Source organism: Neopelma chrysocephalum, unplaced genomic scaffold (genome assembly GCF_003984885.1).
Source record: "Neopelma chrysocephalum unplaced genomic scaffold, ASM398488v2 Primary Assembly neopelma1_68, whole genome shotgun sequence".
Classification (NCBI taxonomy): domain Eukaryota; kingdom Metazoa; phylum Chordata; class Aves; order Passeriformes; family Pipridae; genus Neopelma; species Neopelma chrysocephalum.
The window spans coordinates 6,172,076-6,191,327 of NW_020897727.1; the positions used below are offsets into that span (position 1 = coordinate 6,172,076).

The window sequence follows — 19,252 nt, forward strand, 5'->3', positions numbered from 1 at the left end:
TCCCAGAGACCCAATGTCCCAGAAACAAAGGTCCATGAGACACAACGTCCCCAGGCTCCCATGTTCCCAAAACCCAATGTCTCCAATTCCCCACATCCTCAAGACTCAATGTCCCCAAGGCTTGATGTCCCCAAACCCCAAAGTCCCCAAGCCCTGATGTCCCAATATCCCCAAGTCCCGGTGTCCCCAAGCCCAAACTTCCCAAACACTCAATACCCCACAGCCTGATGTCCCCCATCCCATTGTTCCCATCCGATCCCTCACCGGCAGAAGGGGTCCCCGACGCGAATGATGAGGGCGGCCGTGCCCTGCCCGCACTTCACGCAGGTTCGGGGGTGGCTGTGGGGACACGGCCGGTCACCGGGGACACCGGGACCCGACCTCCCCCCCGGAGGCGGTACCGGGCGGGGAGGCGGCGGTCCCAGTCCCAGGGCAGCACGAAGGGCTACCGGGCATTACCGGGGGATACCAGGGGAAGCACCAGGGGGTACAGGGGCAGCACCGGGGGGAGGGAGGGGCAGCACCAGAGGCAGCTCCAGAGGGTACCAGAGAGATATCGGGAACACACCCGGGGGGAGAACGGAGCGGTACCGAGGGGTACTGGGGGAGCACAGGGGATATACCGGAGGCAGCACGGTGGGGATGCCTGGGGGATACCGGGAGGTTACCGGGGGTTCATCCTGGTCCGGAGCGGGCTCCCACCTGTCTCCCGGTGCGCGGCGGCGCCGCGGCGGCTCCGCGTCCGTCCCGCACCCGCCACCGTCGCCCGACACGTCGCACATGGAGGCGCCGCTCGGCCCCGGTCAGTCCCGGTGGATCCGGTGTGTCCCGTGGGTCCCGGTGTGTCCTGCTCGGTCCCGGTGTGTCCCGGTGGATCCTGCTCAGTCCCGGAGAGTCTCAATGGATCCTGCTCAGTCCCAGTGTGTCCCGGTGTGTCCCGGTGGATCCTGCTCAGTCCCGGTGTGTCCCAGTGGATCCTGCTCAGTCCCGGTGGGGCCCGCTCGGCTCCTCCCGGCCCCGCCGTGTCCCGGTGTATCCCGCCGTGTCCCCGAGCGCTCCGGTCGCGCGGCGCTGACGCGGCGGTGCCGCCCCGTGACGCCGCGCCCGCCCCGCCGCCGGCGCCGCCATGTTCCGGAGCCTGCTGGTGGCGGCGGCGCAGCGGCCGCAGGGCCCTGCCGGGCCCCCCCGCGCCGCCCCCGGGCCCGGGGCCGCGGCCGAGGCGCTGGAGGCGCAGTTCAGCTGCCCCATCTGCCTCGAGGTGTTCCACCGCGCCGTCGGCATCGCGGGCTGCGGGCACACGTGAGACGGGGCCCGGGCGGGGGCGGTGGGGTCCCCCGAGATGACCCGGCGACGGGCGCGGTGCGGTCGTTGGGCGATGTCCTGGCGCTGGGATCCCTTGGGGCTCTCTGCCGAGTGACCCCGGCCGGCGACGAGACCCCCATCCCACCCCCAGTCGAGTACCGGGACGCTCACCCCACTCCCAGTCAAATACCGGGACCCCCATCCCACACTGGGTCCCCCATCCCACACCGGGATGGTTCAGTACGGGGCATCCCGGTACTGATGTATCATCCCACCCCAGTCAAATATCCCACACCGGGTCCCCCATTCCCACCCCTGGGATGGTTCTGTACCAGGACCCCTATTCACAGCCCTCCCATCCTGGTACCGAGACCCCCATCCCACCCCCTGTCAAGTACTAGGACCCCTATTCCCACTCCTCCCATCCTGATACCGGGACCCTCATCCCAATCCTCCATCCCACACTGGGGCCCCCATCTCACCCCTCCCATCCCAGGGATCCTCATCTCACCCCCCTAAGTCTGCTTCTGGGACCCCCATCCCACCCCCAAATTCAGCATCATCCCATCCCACCCCCAGTCAAATAACAGGACCCCCATTCCTACCCATCTCATCCGAGACCACTGCCTCTCCCATGCAGCACTGGGATCTCCATCTCATTCCTCTCATCCCTGGACCCCCATCCCATCCCTCCTATCTTGGTACTGGGACCCCCATCCCCCCCCCCCCCCCGGCCCCAGGACCCCCCTCCCACCCCCCTTGTCCTCATCCTAGATCTTTCCCTCTTCGGGGATGGGTGCTGCCCTGTCCCTCTCAGTGTTCCCCAGCCTGGATCCGATGTGGGTGTCCCACTGACCACTCAGAGCTCCCTCTGCTCCCAGACCTGGCTCCCACCCCAGGACCTCCCAAACTCTTGTCTCTGTCCCCCCAGCATTTCAGGAACACCTTCATCCAGTTTTCCATCTGATTTTGAGGACACCCCCAGTGGATCTGTGGCTTTGCTTGGAGCTCCAGCGCTGCCTCGCTTATCCCCCTCTAGCTTGTTTGAGGCTGGGAATGATTCCAGATCCCTTCCATGATCCCCCTTGCTCATTCCTACTCCCCTTGCAGTGGCAGAGGGTTTGAGGTGTTTCATTCCCTGTTCTTGATGACAAGAGCTGGGTAGGAAGGGACATGAATGCTGGGATAATTGGATTTTGAGGACAGAGCTGCTTTGCCTTGTGCCTGGAGGTGCTTTCCTGCACCTCCTCCCCACCTGGATTCCTCAGCCACGCTCCTGGGGATATAAGGACCTTGGAAGGAAGTGATCCGGGCTCTAATGTGCTCACTCCATCCCTGCCTGACCTGGATACTCAGCACTATTTTTGTTTGGCTCCTTTCAAATCCAGTCTCAGGGCAGCGGAATCATCTGAACGTGCAGGGAGCATCTTGGGGGCCTCCTCTCACCCTCTCCCAACCTCCCAGTTCTCCCAGTTGGGCTACTGATCCCTGGGTTTTGGGGTGCCGGGAGTCTCTGGGAATGGGTATACCCTGATGGGATCCTGCTTTTCTTCCCGGGGTGCTCAGTCCTGCTCTGTGCTCCCAGGTTTTGTGGGGAATGCCTGCAGCCCTGCCTGCAGGTGCCATCCCCGCTGTGCCCACTCTGCCGTGTGCCCTTTGATCCCAAAAAGGTGGAGAAGGCTTCCAGCGTGGAGAAGCAGCTCTCATCCTACAAGGCTCCCTGCAGAGGCTGCAGCAAGAAGGTAAAGCTGCCAGTCCCCATCCCTATCCCAATCCCACAGTCGTGGTGCCAGGGAAGGGGAGTTACTGGCTGTCCCTGGTTTGCTTCCCCAAACAAGGGTGGGATGTGGATCTACAGGAGTACAGGAAGCTCTGCAGAGGGATTGGGACTGGCTGGATCCATGGTCTGAGGCCAGTGGAGTGAGAGTCAACAAGGCCACGTGTTGGGTCCTGCCCTTGGGTCACAACAACCCTATGGAACACTCCAGGCTGGGGGAAGAGTGGCTGGAAAGCTGGAAAAGGACCTGTGGGTGCTGGTGACAGCAGCTGAACATAAGCCCAGGTGTTCCCAGGTGGACAAGAGGCCAATGGCACCTGGATTGTACTGGCCACAGTGTGGGCACAGGACCAAGTGACTGTCCCCCTGTGCTGGGCACAGGGTCCACATCTGGAATTCTGGGGTCTGATTTGGCCCCCTCCAGTACAGACACTGATGGGCATGTCCAGAGAAGAGAACGGAGATGGGGAAGGGTCTGGAGCACCAGGAGAAGCTGAGGGAGCTGGGGGAGCTCAGCCTGGAGAAAAGGAGGCTCAGGGGGGACCTTCTCACTCTCTCCAACTCCCTGACAGGAGGATGGAGCTGGGGGAGTCAGGCTCTGCTCCCAGGGAACAAGGGACAGGGCAAGGGGAAATGGCCTCAAGCTGTAGCAGGGGAGGTTCAGGTTGGACATCAGGAATAATTTCTTCATGGAAGGGATGGTCAGGCTTTGGAAGGGGCTGCCCAGGGCAGTGATAGAGTCCCCATCCCTGGAGGTGTTCAGGGAATGACTGGATATGGCACTCAGTGCTCTGGGCTGGGTGACAAGGTGGGAGGATTGGTCACAGGTTGGGCTTAATGACCTTGGAGGTCTTTTCCAACCAAAATGATCCCATGATTCTGTGTCCCCTGTGTCACAGCTGCTGCCCTGAGCCGAGCTGAAGGAGCTCCCTGCCAGCTGCCTCTGTCAGAGGCTGCAGCTCTTATGGGACAGTCAGACCTTCAAAAGCAGGTGGAGGTTTTCCTGCAGCATGGAAACCCTTAACTTTGAGAATCTTGTCACCCCTGACTGCAGCCCAGGAGCAATCCAACATGGTGTCAGTGCACTTTCAGGATTTCTCCCATCAGCAGTTCCTGCTTTTTGAAGGAAAATGGATTTGGTGCAGCCTGGGTGGCTTGTGGGGAACCTCTGGGGATCCCTGCAGGGACAGTGCATCCCCAAATCTCCATCCTGCGAGGAGGGATGGGCGGGTGTGGCATTTCCACTGCTGTGGGTCATCCTGCACAGACCAGTGGTCACTTGGACCTGGGCTCCAGGTCCAGCTCCAATGCTGGCTCCTGGAAGGTGTTCCCACAGCCCAGAAATGTTTCTTGTCCTCCTTCTCCAGGTGACCCTGGCCAAAATGCGCTCTCACGTCTCATCCTGCGCCAAGGTGCAGGAGCAGATGGCCAACTGCCCCAAGTTTGTTCCAGTTGTCCCCACATCCCAGCCTATTCCCAGGTATTCCTGCGCCTTGGGTAGGGAAGCATGTCCCTCCTTGCATGCCCCAAAATCCAAGCATGTGTTTTACCTTTCCCTGTCTAATCACAGGGAGGAATATCAGCAATTTTCCTTCCTGGCACCCACAGCCCTTGTACTGCTCCGTGTTTTGGAGCGTGAATTGGGATGAAGGACCCACGGGGTGGGAAGGGGCTGGGCTGGCTTCTGCTCTCACAAAACTGAGCTGGGTTAGTTTGGAAGGAGTCAACCCAGCCCCTTCCCTGGGGATCTGAGCTTTTCCTTGCTCTCCTTAGCAACATTCCCAACCGCTCGACGTTTGTGTGTCCGTACTGCGGGGCCCGGAACTTGGACCAGCAGGAGCTGGTGAAGCACTGCATGGAAAACCACAGAAATGACCCCAACAAAGTGGTGAGTGATGCTGGGGCACTGGAATGGGCTGGGTTGTGCAGGGAAACTCCTGGGAATCCAAATACACTGCCCCAGGCCACCGGCATGGATGTGTGTGAGGTACAGCTGTGTTTCCAGCTGGTTTAATTTGTTTAAATCCCTTTGGGAGGTGGGGACCTGTCTCTGATTTGTTAGAGACTCCCTGTTTAGCACTTTCTCTGCCCATTCTCTGTCAGAAAGGGGGGATCACCACTCACCTCTCAGGGAGGTCAAGGCAGAAGGATCCGCGTCCAGGTGTCACTGTTCCCATGTCCCTGTCCCTGCAGGTGTGCCCGGTGTGCTCAGCCATGCCCTGGGGAGATCCCAGCTACAAGAGTGCCAACTTCCTCCAGCACCTCCTCCACAGGCACAAGTTCTCCTATGACACCTTCGTGGTGAGTCAAAAAAAAAGGGGGACCCCCCTCCCTGTGTCCTGTGCCAGAGGGTGAAACCAGCCCTTTCCTTCCCGTGCCGGGATCAGCCCATCCCATTGGGAAGGGGACAGATCCTCCCTTGGGCTCCACAGGAGACACGTGGCACACGTATTCCCCACTCGTGAGACCCCCACCCCAGGGGTGCTGAGCTGGTTGTCCTCACAAAAGGAGGAGACTGAAATGCTCCTGCTCTCCGCAAAGATTGTTCCATTAAACTTTTCCCCTGAGGAATTTTAACACAAAAAGCCTTTTCTTTGAGGTTTCAGGAGCAAGGGGAGGGAAACAGCCCAGCCTTGGGGTTTGGGGGGTGTGGTTGCTCCATATGGGGGGTCTGTGACCCCTCTTGTGTGGGATTGAGGGTGTGATGGCTCAGCCCTGGCTGCAGCGACCCAGGGGAGATTTTGTTCTCATCCTGCTTTTATTGGATAGATGTCAGGGAAAAGAACCTTTTACAGAGGAATATCCTGGTTTCAGAAGTGATTGGTGTGTTGGATAAACCAGACCTGGAGTGCTGAAAAAACCTGTGGCCTTGCTAGAAAGCTTCACCCTTTGGCCTCAGCTTGTGTGGGCATGTTCCATCCTTGCTGCCAAGTGTAGGATTGCAGGCAGGAGAGGGATGTGGGCACAAAGCACACACCAAAGAGCACAGGTTTCATTCCCAGGATCTGTGTGCCAGAGGAACGGAGGCTCATGGCCTCCATGGCACGACCAGGAGTGGGCAGGGCTCTATGGAGATGGTGTGCCCTGGCTGTGCCAGCTCTCCTGAGCATCCTTGTTTTATTTTTAGGATTACAACATCGACGAGGAGGCAGCGTTGCAGGCGGCCCTGGCTCTGTCCCTCTCTGAGAACTGAGGGGGATCCCCCTCCCTGCCCCGGCTCCTTTTGCACACTCGGCCTTCCGGGAGACATGGATCCCGTGGGCATCCCCAGAGCCCCACTGCTGCCTCTCTTCCCTCTGCTCTGGGGGCAAATCCCACCTTGTTTCAGAAGGTGGAGTCTCCTCATCGTCGTAGTGATGAAGCAGAGACGTCTGGAGAGAGGAGCCGGCACCGAAGGGCTGGGATCAATCCTGGTTTAGGCATTTCATATCCGTACTCGGAGCATATCCCTGTGTCCAGATCTATTTATTATTAGATGCTTTTTGGCACACTTGTCCTTGCTCTTTGTTGCAATCAAATAGGTACCTAAAACTGATATATTTGATGCAAAACACCCTGATTTGGGACTGGTATCATCCACATCCTTTTAAAAAGGAGGAAAACGGCACGGAGCATCTTTTTGTAAACTCTCCAAGGATTTTTCTAGAGATGTTGGGCTGTCCTGACCCCCGTGCTGAAGTCACCTGAATCCTGGGATGAGACTTGCCCTCACATTTCCCATGAGGACAGTGGGTTTGGAGAAGCCCTCGGGGATGGCATCCAGCATCCAGGGAAACTCCCTCCTCATTTTATACCGGATCTTGGGATACTAAGTCCTTGCATTTTTCTACACGAACCGGCGTGAAGCCTTTTCCACGTTTTCTAGAGTGGGATCAGAAGCTGTTCCTCTTCACACTGCAATATCTGTCACCCAGGACAAGAGTATTTTTATGGAACATTATTAAGAAAGTTTATTTTTAAACAGGAAAAAACCCAGACAAATGAACATGTGGATTTGGAATGGGGCGGGAGACAGGAACTGCATCCCGGAGCAGCAGGTCGGACTCTGCGGTGGTGGGAAGTGCACGGGGGTCCTTTGTGGGTCTTCCTGGGCCATTCCTGAGTCATTCTGGGCCGTTCCCAGGTCTTTCTGGGCTGTTCCCTTCCCTGCTCAGAACTCCTCTGCCTGTGAGGGAGCAGGCAGGATCGTTGTGCCACACTGGCAAGGAGCAGCTGGATTGTGTCCAGATGATGGATGTGCATGGGATGTCTGTCCATGCAGGATCCCAGCTGGAACACTGAGCTGCTTATCCCCAGAGAAATAGGGGATTGCATTTCCCTTTCCCAGTCTTTCCCTGGGAAGAAGGCACTGTTGATCCGAGATGCTACGTGGCATCCTGGTGACCCTCGGTCCCCTTCCTCTCTGCCCTCTCCGGAGTTGGCTCTGGAGGGCTGGGAGAGGAGGGGAGGGAGATGGCACTGGTGATGGGATGAGCCCAAGGTCCCAGTGATGGAGCTGAGGGAGGGGGTGATGCCCAAGATCCCCTGTGCTACCTTCCAGCAGGATTTGCAGGGAAAAGGGGTAGGAGAGGATCCCTCTGCATCTCCCTGCTCAGAGAACTCCCAAGGCTTATTCAAGACCTGGCTCCAGCTCTGCTCTAGCAATACCTGCTTGTTTTTTATTTTGATTTTAATAGCACTGGATGGTTTTGGCATCTGCAGCCCCAGGAGGAAGGTGCAGACACCCTCCACTCCCCTTGCAGGGCATGGAAAGGGCTGGAGCTGCCCAGCTCTGCTCCCTGGAGCCAGGCCAGCAAGAAGGAATAGGATCTTCTCTTACCTGCCAGCATTGCTGGCACCTGCCCAGCTTGGAGGATGTTCCTGGTGGGATGGAGAGCATTGGCATCTTCCCAAAGGGACTCGGAAGGGTTTACCTGTCCTGTTCTGAGCTGGGGCCCTCGGGTCCTGGAGCAGCCTCCATCTGAGCTCCTTGCTTTTGGGACAGCACTGTTAACCTCAGTCTCTTTCCTTCCTTCCTCTTCCCTACTCTTTTTGCCCCACAGAGCCAGAGCAGGGGCAGCAACAGCTGCTTTTGTAAAGCACTTTAAGGCCCCGGGTGTGAGGGGTCAAATCTGGCTGTGCAGGGCTGTGCCAGAGATCCCTCCATGCCAGGGATCCTGCTGTGCCATGGATCCCCACCGTGCCCGTCAGTGTGTCACCCACCACTTTTTTGCATAATTAGAACTTTTAATGAGCCGTCCTGTTTTTGGAAAAAAATTAACTCGATGACGTATTTGTAGCAAACCATTTTTCTCAATAAAGGCAGTTTCATCCATGGGTGGCCTCCCCATGTAGGCTCTTTTGAGGGGGTCTCCAAAATCCCTGCTGTGGAGAGGGGATGGGGGTGATGCTGCTCCCCTGTATTCCCCTGGATGTTTATTTAGGGCGAGTGGGATCTGTGCCCCCCTTCCCCACTGGTAGTGACCCCATGGTGTCACTCCTGTGTCCCCCTGTGTGCCCCCCAGCACCCCCGGACACCTGCATTTGTGGGGTGTTTTCTAATGGGAGTGAGTGACCAGAGGATAAAAACACCCCTGGGGGGACACAGGCAGCAGGGCCCGGCTGGGGGTGCCCAGTGGGCGGCCTGGGGGTGGCTCCTAGTCCCTGCTGTACTGGGAGCACTGGGTGAGGGGCTCTGGGAGTGCTGGAGACTCTGTGGCTACTGGGATCACTGCAGGGGGACTGGTAGCACTGAAGGGATGCTGGGAGCACTGGAGGGGCACTGGGGTACTGCGGTACTGGGCATACTGGGAGTGCTGGAATCACTGGGATCCTGGTGGCCCTGAAGGCTCTGGGGGCACTAAGAGAGTGCTGGGGATATTTGGAGCACTGGGGTGTGGAGGTTACAGGGGGGTTGGGAGCACTGGAGATCCTGGGAGCGCTGGAGGTGTACTGGGGATACTGGGGCACTGCTGGAGTCACTGGGTGAACTGGTGCCTTGGGGGAGCTGGGGGTACCGAGGGCACGGGGAGCACTGGGGTGCTGGAGGCAGAGCGGTCTGGGGAGTACTGGGAGCACTGGGAGCGATACTGAGAGCAGTACTGGGAACACTGGGAGCGATACTGAGAGCAGTACTGGGAACACTGGGAACAGTACTGGGAGCACCGGCACCCCTGCGCACGCGCAGCCCCTTCCCGACTCGAATATGGCGCCCCCGCACGCCCATCCCAGCGCCCCCGGGGGGCAGGGCCGCACCGTGGTCCGATCGCTGCCATTGGGCGCCGCCTACCGGTCCCTTCCGTGCTGACCAATGGCGAGGCGAGAACCCGCCACAGGTGACGGTGATGTGCATGGCGTGGGGGCGGGGCCTGAGGCCGGCGGCGGTGCCGGGAGCGATGGCGGCGGAGAGGGCGCTCGCCATGGCCACCTGCACGGCTCCCGTGAACATCGCCGTCATCAAGTACTGTGAGTGCGGGGCTGCTCGGGGACGGGACACCCGGGACACCCTGGTGGGGACAGGCCGGGCTCGGGGACGGGTTTGGCACCTGCGTGGGGGGGTACGCGGGGCACAGTTACCGTGACGGACCGTGCAGTGCCATGTCCACCTGTGCCGTGCCATGCCGTGCTGTGCTATGCCATGCCGTGCTGTGGCAATGTTTTCCATGCCTTGCCATTCCTAGCTGTGCCGTGCCATCCCAAGTGGTGCTATGCCATACCATACCATTCCAAGCCGTGCCATGCCTTGCTCTCTTACAGGGGGCAAGCGAGACACCGAACTCATCCTGCCCATCAATTCCTCCCTGAGTGTGACGCTGCACCAGGACCAGGTAAGTCTGGCTCAGGATCAGGATCAGGATCAGCCTCTCCTGCCGCCCCCAGCCCGTGCCCGGCCATGCTGAGCCCCCCACCTTGTGTCCCCACAGCTCAAGACCACGACCACGGCCGCCGCCAGCCGGGACTTCACGGAGGACAGGCTGTGGCTCAACGGGGCAGAGGCGGATGTGGGGCACCCGCGGGTCCAGGCCTGTCTGCGCGAGGGTGAGTGACCCCTTCATTACCCTGGAGCGGGAGGGTCCCTGATCCCGACCCCCCCTCACTGCCCCTGTCCCCGCAGTGCGACGCTTGGCCCGGAAGCGCCGGGGGGGCTCTGAGGACGCGGCCACGCTCGGCCTCCTCTCCTGCAAGGTCCACGTCGCCTCTGAGAACAACTTCCCCACGGCCGCCGGACTGGCCTCGTCTGCAGCTGGCTTCGCCTGCCTGGGTGGGTGTGGGACGGGGCACGGGGGTGTCAGGAGTGTCCCCTCTGATCCTATCACCTCGTGCAGTACCAGGAAGGGATGGCAGAGGTGTTTCCCCCTCCGACCTGTGCCCTGCCTGTGGCTGTACGGGATGGAGGGCACCAGGAGCGTGTGGCAGGGGTGACAGGGGTGTCCCCCCCTCTGACTGTCCCCCTCCAGTGTTGGCTGTATGACATGGAAGGCACTTGGAGGGGGTGACACCCCCCCCAACTCTGACCTGTCCCCTTCTGCAGCTGTGTGGTGTGGAGGGCACCAAGAGGGAGTGACACTCTTTCACCGCCTATCTGACCTGTCCCCTGCTCATGACTGTATGGCATGGAGGTCGCTGGGTGGGGGTGACAGGGGTGTCCCCTCTTACTATCCCCTGCAGTATCAGCTCTGGCCTGGCTGTACGATGTGGAGGGGCACTGGGAGGGGGGACAGGGGTGACAGGGGTGTACCCTCTGCCTGTCCCCGCAGTGTCAGCCCTGGCCCGGCTCTGTGGGGTGGAGGGCACTGGGAGGAGGATCAGGGGTGACAGGGGTGTACTCTCTGCCTGTCCCTGCAGTGTCAGCCCTGGCCCGGCTCTGTGGGGTGGAGGGCACTGGGAGAAGGATCAGGGGTGACAGGGGTGTGCCCTCTGCCTGTCCCCGCAGTGTCAGCCCTGGCCCGGCTCTATGGCGTGGAGGATGAGCTGTCAGAGGTGGCCCGGCGGGGCTCGGGCAGCGCCTGCCGCAGCATGTGGGGGGGCTTCGTGCAGTGGCAGCGGGGGGAGCGACCTGATGGCACTGACAGCCTGGCCCACCAAGTGGCCCCCGAGACGCACTGGCCGGAGCTCAGGGTCCTCGTCCTGGTGGTGAGCAATGGGAGGGGTTATGGCTGTACCTACCACTCCCCAGCTGGGTGGGGTTTGGGAGACCCCAGTGCAGGTGGGTGCAGACCCCGGGGATGAGGAGGGGTTGCGTCCCACCATCTGTGCCCCCCACCAGGTCAGCGGGCAGAAGAAGCCAGTGGCCAGCACGGCAGGGATGCAGACCAGTGTGGAGACCAGCACCTTGCTGAAGGTATGAGGGGGCGGGCCTCATCCTGCTTGGGCAGGGCTGGGGTCCCCTTTCCCTTGGAACAGGGCTGGAGGGCATGGAGGGACACCCAAAGTGTTGCAGTGCTGTGGGTGTCACCAAATAGGAGTAACTGTGACCCACCTGCTGCAGGTGTCACCAAATTGGGGTGACCACAACCCACCTCTCTCAGGTGTCACTGAATTGAGGTGATGGTGACTTGCCTGCCATGAGTGTCACTAAATTGGAGTGACCACAACCCATGTGCTACAGGTGTCACCGAATTAGGGTGACAACAACTAACCTGTTGTGGGTGTCACTGAATGGGGTGGCCGCAACCCACCTGCCACCGGTGTCACTGAACTGGGGTGGCCATGACCCACCTACCATGGTTGTCACCAACTTGGGGTGACTGTCCCATGTGCCACGGCAGCACCGGGCAGAGGTGGTGGTCCCGGAACGCCTGGCCCAGATGATGCGGCACATCCGGGAGCGGGACTTTGAGGGCTTTGGCCAGCTGACCATGCAGGATAGCAACCAGTTCCACGCCACCTGCCTGGACACCTTCCCGCCCATCTTCTACCTCAACGACCTCTCGCGCCACATCATCGCGCTGGCACATCGCTACAATGCCCACCATGGGCACACCAAGGTACTGGCTGGGGCTCTGCGGGTGCCGTGGCACTGTGGGCCCTCCCCAGGCCCCCACGACCCCCCCAATCCCACCACAGGTTGCCTACACCTTCGATGCTGGTCCCAACGCCGTGATCTTCATGCTGGCCGACACCGTGGATGAGTTCGTGGAGGTGGTGAGGCGCAGCTTCCCTCCTGCCACCAATGGGGACCAGTAAGGCAACCTTGTCTCTTACTGGGGGATGGGGTGACGGGGGGCTGCAGGGGACAGGGACTGAGCCCTTGCTGTGCCACAGGTTCGTGCGGGGGCTGCCCGTGGGCTCGGCTGCGCTGCCACAGGAACTGGTGGCTGCCGTGGTCACCGAGCCAGTGCCGGGGGCTGTCCAGTACATCCTGCACACCAAGGTGAGGGGCTGGGGGAGTGTCGAGCCTCTGGTGAGGCTCTGACTCCATCTCTGGCCCCAAGGGGGGTGGTGGGACCCCATCCCTGCGAGGCTGTGTGGACTTCATTCCTGTCCCCAGAGGTGTGCAGGACCCTATCCCCATCCACCTCCATTCCCAGTGGTGTGTGGGACCCCATCACTGTCCCCAGTCCCAGAGGGGTGTGCAGGGCACCATCCCCATCCCCAGGGGGGTATGTGGGACCCCATCCTTGTCCCCAGGGGTGCACAGGACCCCAAACCCACCCCACACCCCATCCCCAAGGCTGCGTGTGGGACCCCATTCCTGTCTGCAGGGGTGCGCAGGACCCCATCCCTGTCCCCATTCCCAGGTAGGCGTGCAGGACCCCATCCCTACACATATTCCTGCTGGCACAACCCATAGGGTGGCCTTTTGGGGTCTGTGGGGCCCAGAGCTGTCCCCCAGCCCTGAGCCGGGGAACTGTCTCTGCAGACAGCAGGGCTCCTTGGTGTCCCTAAACTTTGTCCTGCCCCACAGCCTGGCCCTGGTCCCCAGCTCGTGGATGATCCCAGCCAGCACCTCCTGGGAGCAGATGGGCTGCCCCGGCGCCACGCCTGAGCCCCGGTGACACCCCCAGGAACAGCCCCGGGACAGCCAGGACATGCCAGGAAGGCTCTGCCAGTGCCACCCAGGAGGCTCAGGACTCTGAGCCAGGCCTGCTGTGCACAGCTCTGGGGCAGGATGTAACCCAGGGCTGGTTTTTACTCTTTTGTAAGGAAATACAGTGTTCCTGGCTGTCGTTTTGGGGTGTTGGGCTCTGTGTGTGGTGCTGGGGGGGACAGTGCCAGCCAAAATGGGAGGCAGGAGGGGGGATAGTTCCTCCTAATGTCTGTGCCTGGGGCTGATCCTGTCCCCCTGCACAGCCCCGTCTCGCCACACGAGCCCTGTCCCCACCATGCCCATTGCGGGGCTGCTCCTGTCCCATATACCCTCCAGTTGTCCCTGCTGGCACTGATCCTGTTCCCCCACATGGCCGCTGTCCCTTGTACATCCCCTGTCCCTGCTGGGACTGATCCTGTCCCCCTGCACAACCCCTGTCACCCTACATGGTCCCTGTCCCTTGCACATCCCCTGTCCCCTCCCTGTGCCTTGCAGGACTGATCCTCTCATCGATCCCTCAGATGCCCCTTGTTGGGACAGGCAGCTCCTGGCCCCTGTCCCCCTAGTTGTTTCTGTTGGCACTGATCCTGTCCCCCCACATAGCCCCTGTCCCTTGCAGGACTGATCCTGTCCCACATCTCTCAGGTGTCCCTGCTGGCGCTAATCCTGTTCCCCCCATGTTCCTTGTGGGGCTGATCCTGTCCTGGACCAGACAGATCCCGTCCCCTGCCATGCCATCCTCATTAACCCAGCATGTCCTGTGTCCGCCTGTGTCCCTTGGACTGATCCTGTGCCCCTGGACCAGACAGATCCTGACCCCCCACACCATCCTCATCACCCCCCACGTCCCCTGTCCCCCCGGGGTCGGTGCCGTGTCCCCTCGGGGGGCTGCGGGGGGTCCCCGCGGGGGCGTGGCCAGTGTGGAAAGGGGCGTGACCGATGACAAAGGGGCGTGGTCGGTACTTGGGTACATTGTATCCGCCTTCCGGGTCGGGACCAGCCGAGCCGAGCCTAACCCGGGCCGAGCCTAACAGGGCCAGGAGCAGCCAAACTCGCTCGGGACGAGCCGAACGGAGCCGGGAATAGCCAAATAGGCTCGGGCCGAGCCGATCCCCTCCGGGCCATGGGGCAGATCGAGTGGGCCATGTGGGCGAACGAGCAGGCACTCGCCGCTGGGCTCAGTGAGTGCGCGGGGCCGAGAGGGGCCGGGAATGCCGGGGCCGGCCGGGGGATGGGGACCCGGGAGCTGGAGGGAGTGAGAGCCCGGCGGGCTTGGAGTGCTGAGCCCCTGGGCTGCTGAGCCCCGGGGCGCCCCCAGACACGGCCCCGAGGGATGGGAGGGTCCCGGTCTCGCCGACCAAGCGTTGGGGGCTGTCGGGGGGTGCAGGCGGGAGGCGCCGGGTCGGCCGGGAAGTCCCGTCCCAGTGGGGGATGCGCAGGGCTGAAAACTCCGCTTCCTCCTTTTCTCTTCCTCCTCTGCCCTCTCTCGCTCCTCTCCTCCTCCGCTCTCCTCTCTTCCGCCGGCCCCGGGGCCAAAAACCTCTCCGCCAATTCCCCAAAGCCTGGAGCTCCCCAGTTGCCTGAATCCAGGGGGTCCTGCACACAACATCTGCCTGGCACTCCTCTTGTCAAAGCCCCCCGGGGCCATGGGCGTCTCGCCCATTTCCCTTCCCTCAATCCAAGGAATCCTACATGTCAGGTCCTCAGAGATCCCCACGTCCCAGGCTTGGGGTATCTTATGTTGGGCATTTGTATCCTGAGCTTGGGGGTCTGTGTCCTGGGTTTGAGTGTTTGTATCCCGGGCTGGGGGTTTGTATCCCGGGCTGGGGGGTTGTATCCCGGGCTAGGGGTCCGTATCCTGCCCTGGGGGTCGTGTCACGGGCCGGACCCCTCCATCCCGCGCTGTCTCCTCAGTCCTGGTGACGGGCGGGATCGTGGCCGTGGCGGGGCAGTTCAAGGGCTGGTACTTCGCTGCGTACTCCATGTATCCTTCCCGAGAGCATTCCCGGGGCTGGGCGGCAGGAAAACCCTGTCCCGATGGGGGTGGGAAGCACAAACAGGGGGAATCATATCCTCCTCCTCCCCACTCTGGTCCCAGATCGCGCTTTTCCTACCCCAAACAGCCCCTTCTTGGGGTGAGGGTTGTGCCTTGGGACTATTCCCACTGCGATCCCCCCTTTCCTTGACCCCCTGGCAGCGCAGCAGGCGTCCTGGTCTGCCTGCTTGAGTATCCCAGGAGCAAGAGGAAAAAGGGCTCCACCATGGAGAGGTGGTAAGTGGTGGGTTCCCCTCCCTCACCCCTGGGATTGGGGTTCTGGTACCCCCTAAACACAGGGATGTGGCACCGGGGGTGGCAGTGGTGGGGTGGGAGCAGAACTGGATCCCACGGGGGGGTTCCTTGGGGTGTTCCATGCAGGACAGCGTGGAAGTGGGGGTCCCTGGGTGGGGATACCCCCTCTGACCCCCCAGTGTTGCTCTGCAGTGGCCAGAAGTACATGACAGCTGTGGTGAAGCTGTTTGGGCCCCTGACCAGGAATTACTACATCCGAGCCATCCTTCACGCTGCGTAAGTGGGATACGGGCTCAGGGATGGGGTCCAGCCCCCCCGACACCTCCCTGAACCCCGAATCTCTCCCCCAGCCTGGCTGTCCCCGCCGGTTTCCTCCTCTCCACCATCCTGGGCACCGTCTGCCTGGGCATTGCCAGCGGCATCTACCTGCTGGTGAGTGCAGGGAGGGTTTGGGGGGGTCTTTTGGGGGAGCTGGGAGGAGGACGAGACCACCCCTGACACCCCCATGGCTTCGCAGGCTGCGGTGCGTGGGGAGGAGTGGAGACCCATCGAGCAGAAGCCCCGGGAGCGGCCACAAGTGGGGGGCACCATCAAGCAGCCCCCCAGCAACCCCCCGCCCCGGCCCCCCGCCGATGCCCGCAAGAAGCAGCCGGCAGAGGTGGGGGGGCAGGTGAACCCCATCCCTGTGGAGGCTGAGTAATGGGGGCACCTGCCTGCCCTGCTCTGCTCCTCCTGCTCCTGCTTCCCAGCTGCTCCCCAGATTCACTGTGGGAAACGGGGGCCCAGCTCCAGGGGATCCCCAAGGCCCTGGGGCTGCTCAGCTCATCCCCAGCTCCTGGCGATGCTCAGATCCCTGAGGATCATCAGTTCCTCCTGGGCTCCCCAGCTCTCCAAAGGATTCGCAAATCCCCAGGGGTGCTTAGTTCCCTGTGGGGTCTCCAGCCCTCAGGGGCCCCCCAACTTCTGGAGATCTCCAAATCCCTGGGAATGCTGAGCTTCTCAGGACTCTCTTCAACTCCCAGGGCTCCTCAAATTCCCCAGCCATGCAATGCTCCCTGTGGGGTCTCCAGCTCCCAGGGGCTCCCCAGCTTCTGGAGATCCCCAAATTCCTGGGGATGCTCAGCTTCCTGTGGGGTCTGCAGCCCCTAAGGGCTTCCCAGCTTCTGAGGATCCCCAAAGCCCTGGACATGCTCAGCTCCCTGAGAGTGTCCCAGCTCTCCAAGCAACCCCCAGTTCCCGGGGGGATCCCCAAATCCCTGTGGAACACCAGCTCTCAGGGACCCCCAGCCCCAAGGGAGGTCAGGCAGCTCTGCTCTCATCACCAGCTCTCCCTGTTTTTTGTCACTTCCGCAGTTGCTATTGCAATAAAAAGTGGGAAAGGCACTGGCTGCCCCTGCTTCCCACTCCAGGGAGGAGCCTCCTGCTCCCAGGGAGGGTCTCCTGATCTGGGGAGGCTGGGGCTGGACTGGGGGGATGTTTTGCGGCCAAATGGTGCGATTATGGGCAAACCCAGGGTGGGCGTGCACAGAGTGCGGCCACTGCAGGGTCCCTTCCCAGAATCCTTAAGGACCCAACAGATGGGTGAAACTGGAGGGACCCTGCACTAGAGCTGCACAGAGCATCCCAGAGGAGCCCCCAAAACCTGGGATGATGCTCCAGCAGGGAATGTGGGGGCATTTCCCTTCCCCAGTTCCACTTGTGGGTGCTGGAAGGTGCCTGGGCATGGAGGGGGTTCTGTTCCCAGAAGGACCGTTTTGGGGAAGGTCAGCTTTTATTTGCAGCATTAAATAGCACAGAGAGGAGACAATAAATAGCTTTTTTGGGGAATAAATAACCAGCGAGTGCCCGGGCAGCGCTCGCAAGGTCCGGCCTGGGGGTCTCGAGCACTGTGGGGCAATGCTGGACCTGGAGTCACAGCTGCGGCCAGGGGAGTCAGCAATAAATACGGGGTAAAAAAAGCCCCCTGGCTGCAAGGCTTATAAATAACTCATAAATAATGAGGTGAGGGGCTGGGAGGATGCCCTGGCTGTGGATGGGTGCTCTAAAACAAGCACGGGTGAGGGGGATGCGGTGACACGGTCACACTACGGGGGCTCCACGGGAGCAGGGGAGGGTCAGCGCCTGGTGCGGGGCAGGACACAGGTGCAGCCCACGGGCACCTTGATATAATCCACCTCGAAGGTGACGAGGCCCAGCCCGGCGGGGCGTGGGCAGGGCTTGCGCCGCAGCACCATCATGGTCTGGTGGATGGTCACTGAGTTGAGCGACGTCGTCTCCCGGCCTGTCTTGACATCTACACAGCCACTGCACAGGCACTCGGCGAAGGCCAACTTGCGCGGGTACCGGTTCTCGTCCTCGTCGATGCTGTGGGGACGCGCTCGGTGAGACCCTTCCCTGTGTCCCCTGGGTCACCCCGGCTGGGATCAGCCAACGGGGGTGCACCGGAAAGGGCGGACATGGGGGTTGGGGTCCGGTGGGGTGTCGTGCACTCACCGGTAGCGCCACGGGGAGATGGAGCGCTCGTTGGGTTCGCTGCGGAGGCTGGTGCGGGTCTGCAGCGCGGGGCAGCCGTGCGGGCGGTGCCGCCGGTGCCGCCGGTGCCTGGTGCTCTCCAGCTGCTCCAGCTGTGGCACCAGCTGCACGGGCACATAGCGGTCCCAGCGCAGGCTGCGCCCCAGGAGCTGCGTGGGGGCCTCGTCCCCCAGCTCGGCGCCGCTGTAGCACAGCACGGGGTGGGAGTGCGGGGGACCCCCGGGGCGCCGCAGCCCCCGGCACAGCACCAGCACGCCCAGCAGTGCCAGGGCACCCAGCCAGCCCTGCGGGAGACAGCAAGTCAGGAGACACAGCGATAACCCCACACACGCACCCAGAGGGCTCAGGGGTGAGCTGGCACCACCCCCAGACATGGGGGGGTTCGACACACAGAGCTCCAGCACAGCCTCCCCAAAATGCGAGCCTGCACCCACGTGCACCAGCACCCAGAGTGTGGGCACGTGTGTGTGTGTATCTATATATATCTGCATTTCTGTATATCTGTATATCTATCTCTATCTATTTCTCTATCTCTGTATTTCAATATCTGTATCTATCTATATATTTCTATATCTACATATCTGTGTAGCTACGTATCTCTCTATATATCCCCACCCCTAAAAAAATAGTGCACATATGTGATACATGCATGTATACACACAATGTCAACACCACCCCCCATACATACACAGTGACTACCTGTACATATATAGACACACAGGGAATATTTGTATAAAAATATATATATATATGTACACACAGAGGGCTAGAACAGATGTATACACCCCTCCACCCCTAAAACAGTGGCATATGTGTGTGCAAGACAGATGTACCCACACACACGCACAAAATCAACATGTATCCACAACTATACATACACAGCAACTACCTATATATACACATATATACATCTATATACACGCAGGATACAGAATATACACACACACACACATACACAGAGGGCCAGCACTCACCTATACATACCCCCAACCCTAAAGCTGTAGCACATATGTGATACAGGCATGTACATACACACACACACACACACACACACATAAATACACAACAACCGCCTGTATATATACACATATATACACGCACAGAGAATACCTGTGTGTATATATATGTACACACACATATATATACGTACATATACATACATACACACACACATATACACATACACATACATACATACACACACACACAGAGGGATATATATGTACACCCACAGAACCAGCACACACATATAGCACAGCCCCACCCTTACAGGAGTGTGTGCAAGCATGCATGTGCACCCAAACATGTTTACAGCTAATCGCATGCAGAAACTACCTGCACA

The 19,252-nt window shown here is 60.5% G+C and overlaps 5 protein-coding genes across 10 annotated transcripts in view; 3 read left to right on the forward strand and 2 right to left on the reverse strand.

The window, feature by feature from the left end:
* The window catches only part of CTU2 (cytosolic thiouridylase subunit 2), a 4,057-nt gene extending 3,001 nt beyond the window's left edge, over positions 1–1,056 (reverse strand). For 3 of the 4 annotated variants that reach the window (XM_027684969.1, XM_027684971.1, XM_027684970.1), the window contains exons 1-2: positions 703–1,056; positions 265–339 (exon numbers count right to left, since the gene is read on the reverse strand). In XM_027684969.1, coding sequence (XP_027540770.1) covers positions 265–339; positions 703–782 — 155 coding nt within the window. In that variant the 5' untranslated portion in view covers positions 783–1,056. Of the gene's footprint in view, positions 1–47; positions 196–264; positions 340–702 lie in introns of those variants that run through there. The other variant, XM_027684972.1, reaches the window with a different exon arrangement.
* Positions 1,057–1,121: 65 nt separating this feature from the next.
* RNF166 (ring finger protein 166) lies at positions 1,122–6,569 on the forward strand. 3 transcript variants are annotated; one of them, XM_027684976.1, is made up of 7 exons: positions 1,189–1,299; positions 2,234–2,712; positions 2,888–3,044; positions 4,447–4,559; positions 4,853–4,967; positions 5,273–5,380; positions 6,207–6,569. In XM_027684976.1, exons 2-7 carry the CDS (start codon positions 2,621–2,623, stop codon positions 6,270–6,272), a joined length of 651 nt encoding a protein of 216 aa, XP_027540777.1. In that variant the 5' UTR covers positions 1,189–1,299; positions 2,234–2,620; the 3' UTR covers positions 6,273–6,569. The 3 variants fall into 3 exon arrangements, with proteins under 3 accessions (XP_027540775.1, XP_027540777.1, XP_027540776.1); XM_027684974.1 differs by lacking the exon at positions 2,234–2,712 and having other exon boundaries at positions 1,122–1,299; XM_027684975.1 differs by lacking the exon at positions 1,189–1,299 and having other exon boundaries at positions 1,365–2,712.
* Positions 6,570–9,422: 2,853 nt separating this feature from the next.
* Positions 9,423–13,227, forward strand: MVD (mevalonate diphosphate decarboxylase). The gene is made up of 10 exons (XM_027685191.1): positions 9,423–9,523; positions 9,815–9,885; positions 9,982–10,096; positions 10,173–10,319; positions 10,992–11,191; positions 11,325–11,399; positions 11,827–12,045; positions 12,125–12,240; positions 12,323–12,431; positions 12,966–13,227. The coding sequence occupies exons 1-10, from the start codon at positions 9,454–9,456 to the stop codon at positions 13,044–13,046; spliced, it is 1,203 nt and encodes a 400-aa protein (XP_027540992.1). The 5' UTR covers positions 9,423–9,453; the 3' UTR covers positions 13,047–13,227.
* A 104-nt stretch (positions 13,228–13,331) lies between these two features.
* LOC113968542 (cytochrome b-245 light chain) lies at positions 13,332–16,761 on the forward strand. Its single transcript, XM_027685192.1, has 6 exons — positions 13,332–14,269; positions 15,003–15,072; positions 15,286–15,360; positions 15,571–15,654; positions 15,729–15,810; positions 15,896–16,761. The coding sequence occupies exons 1-6, from the start codon at positions 14,212–14,214 to the stop codon at positions 16,076–16,078; spliced, it is 552 nt and encodes a 183-aa protein (XP_027540993.1). The 5' UTR covers positions 13,332–14,211; the 3' UTR covers positions 16,079–16,761.
* A 367-nt stretch (positions 16,762–17,128) lies between these two features.
* Positions 17,129–19,252, reverse strand: part of IL17C (interleukin 17C) — a 4,244-nt gene continuing 2,120 nt past the window's right edge. Inside the window, exons 2-3 of the mRNA XM_027684911.1 lie at positions 17,872–18,194; positions 17,129–17,742 (exon numbers count right to left, since the gene is read on the reverse strand). Coding sequence (XP_027540712.1) covers positions 17,493–17,742; positions 17,872–18,194 — 573 coding nt within the window. The 3' untranslated portion in view covers positions 17,129–17,492. The remainder of the gene's footprint in view (positions 17,743–17,871; positions 18,195–19,252) is intronic.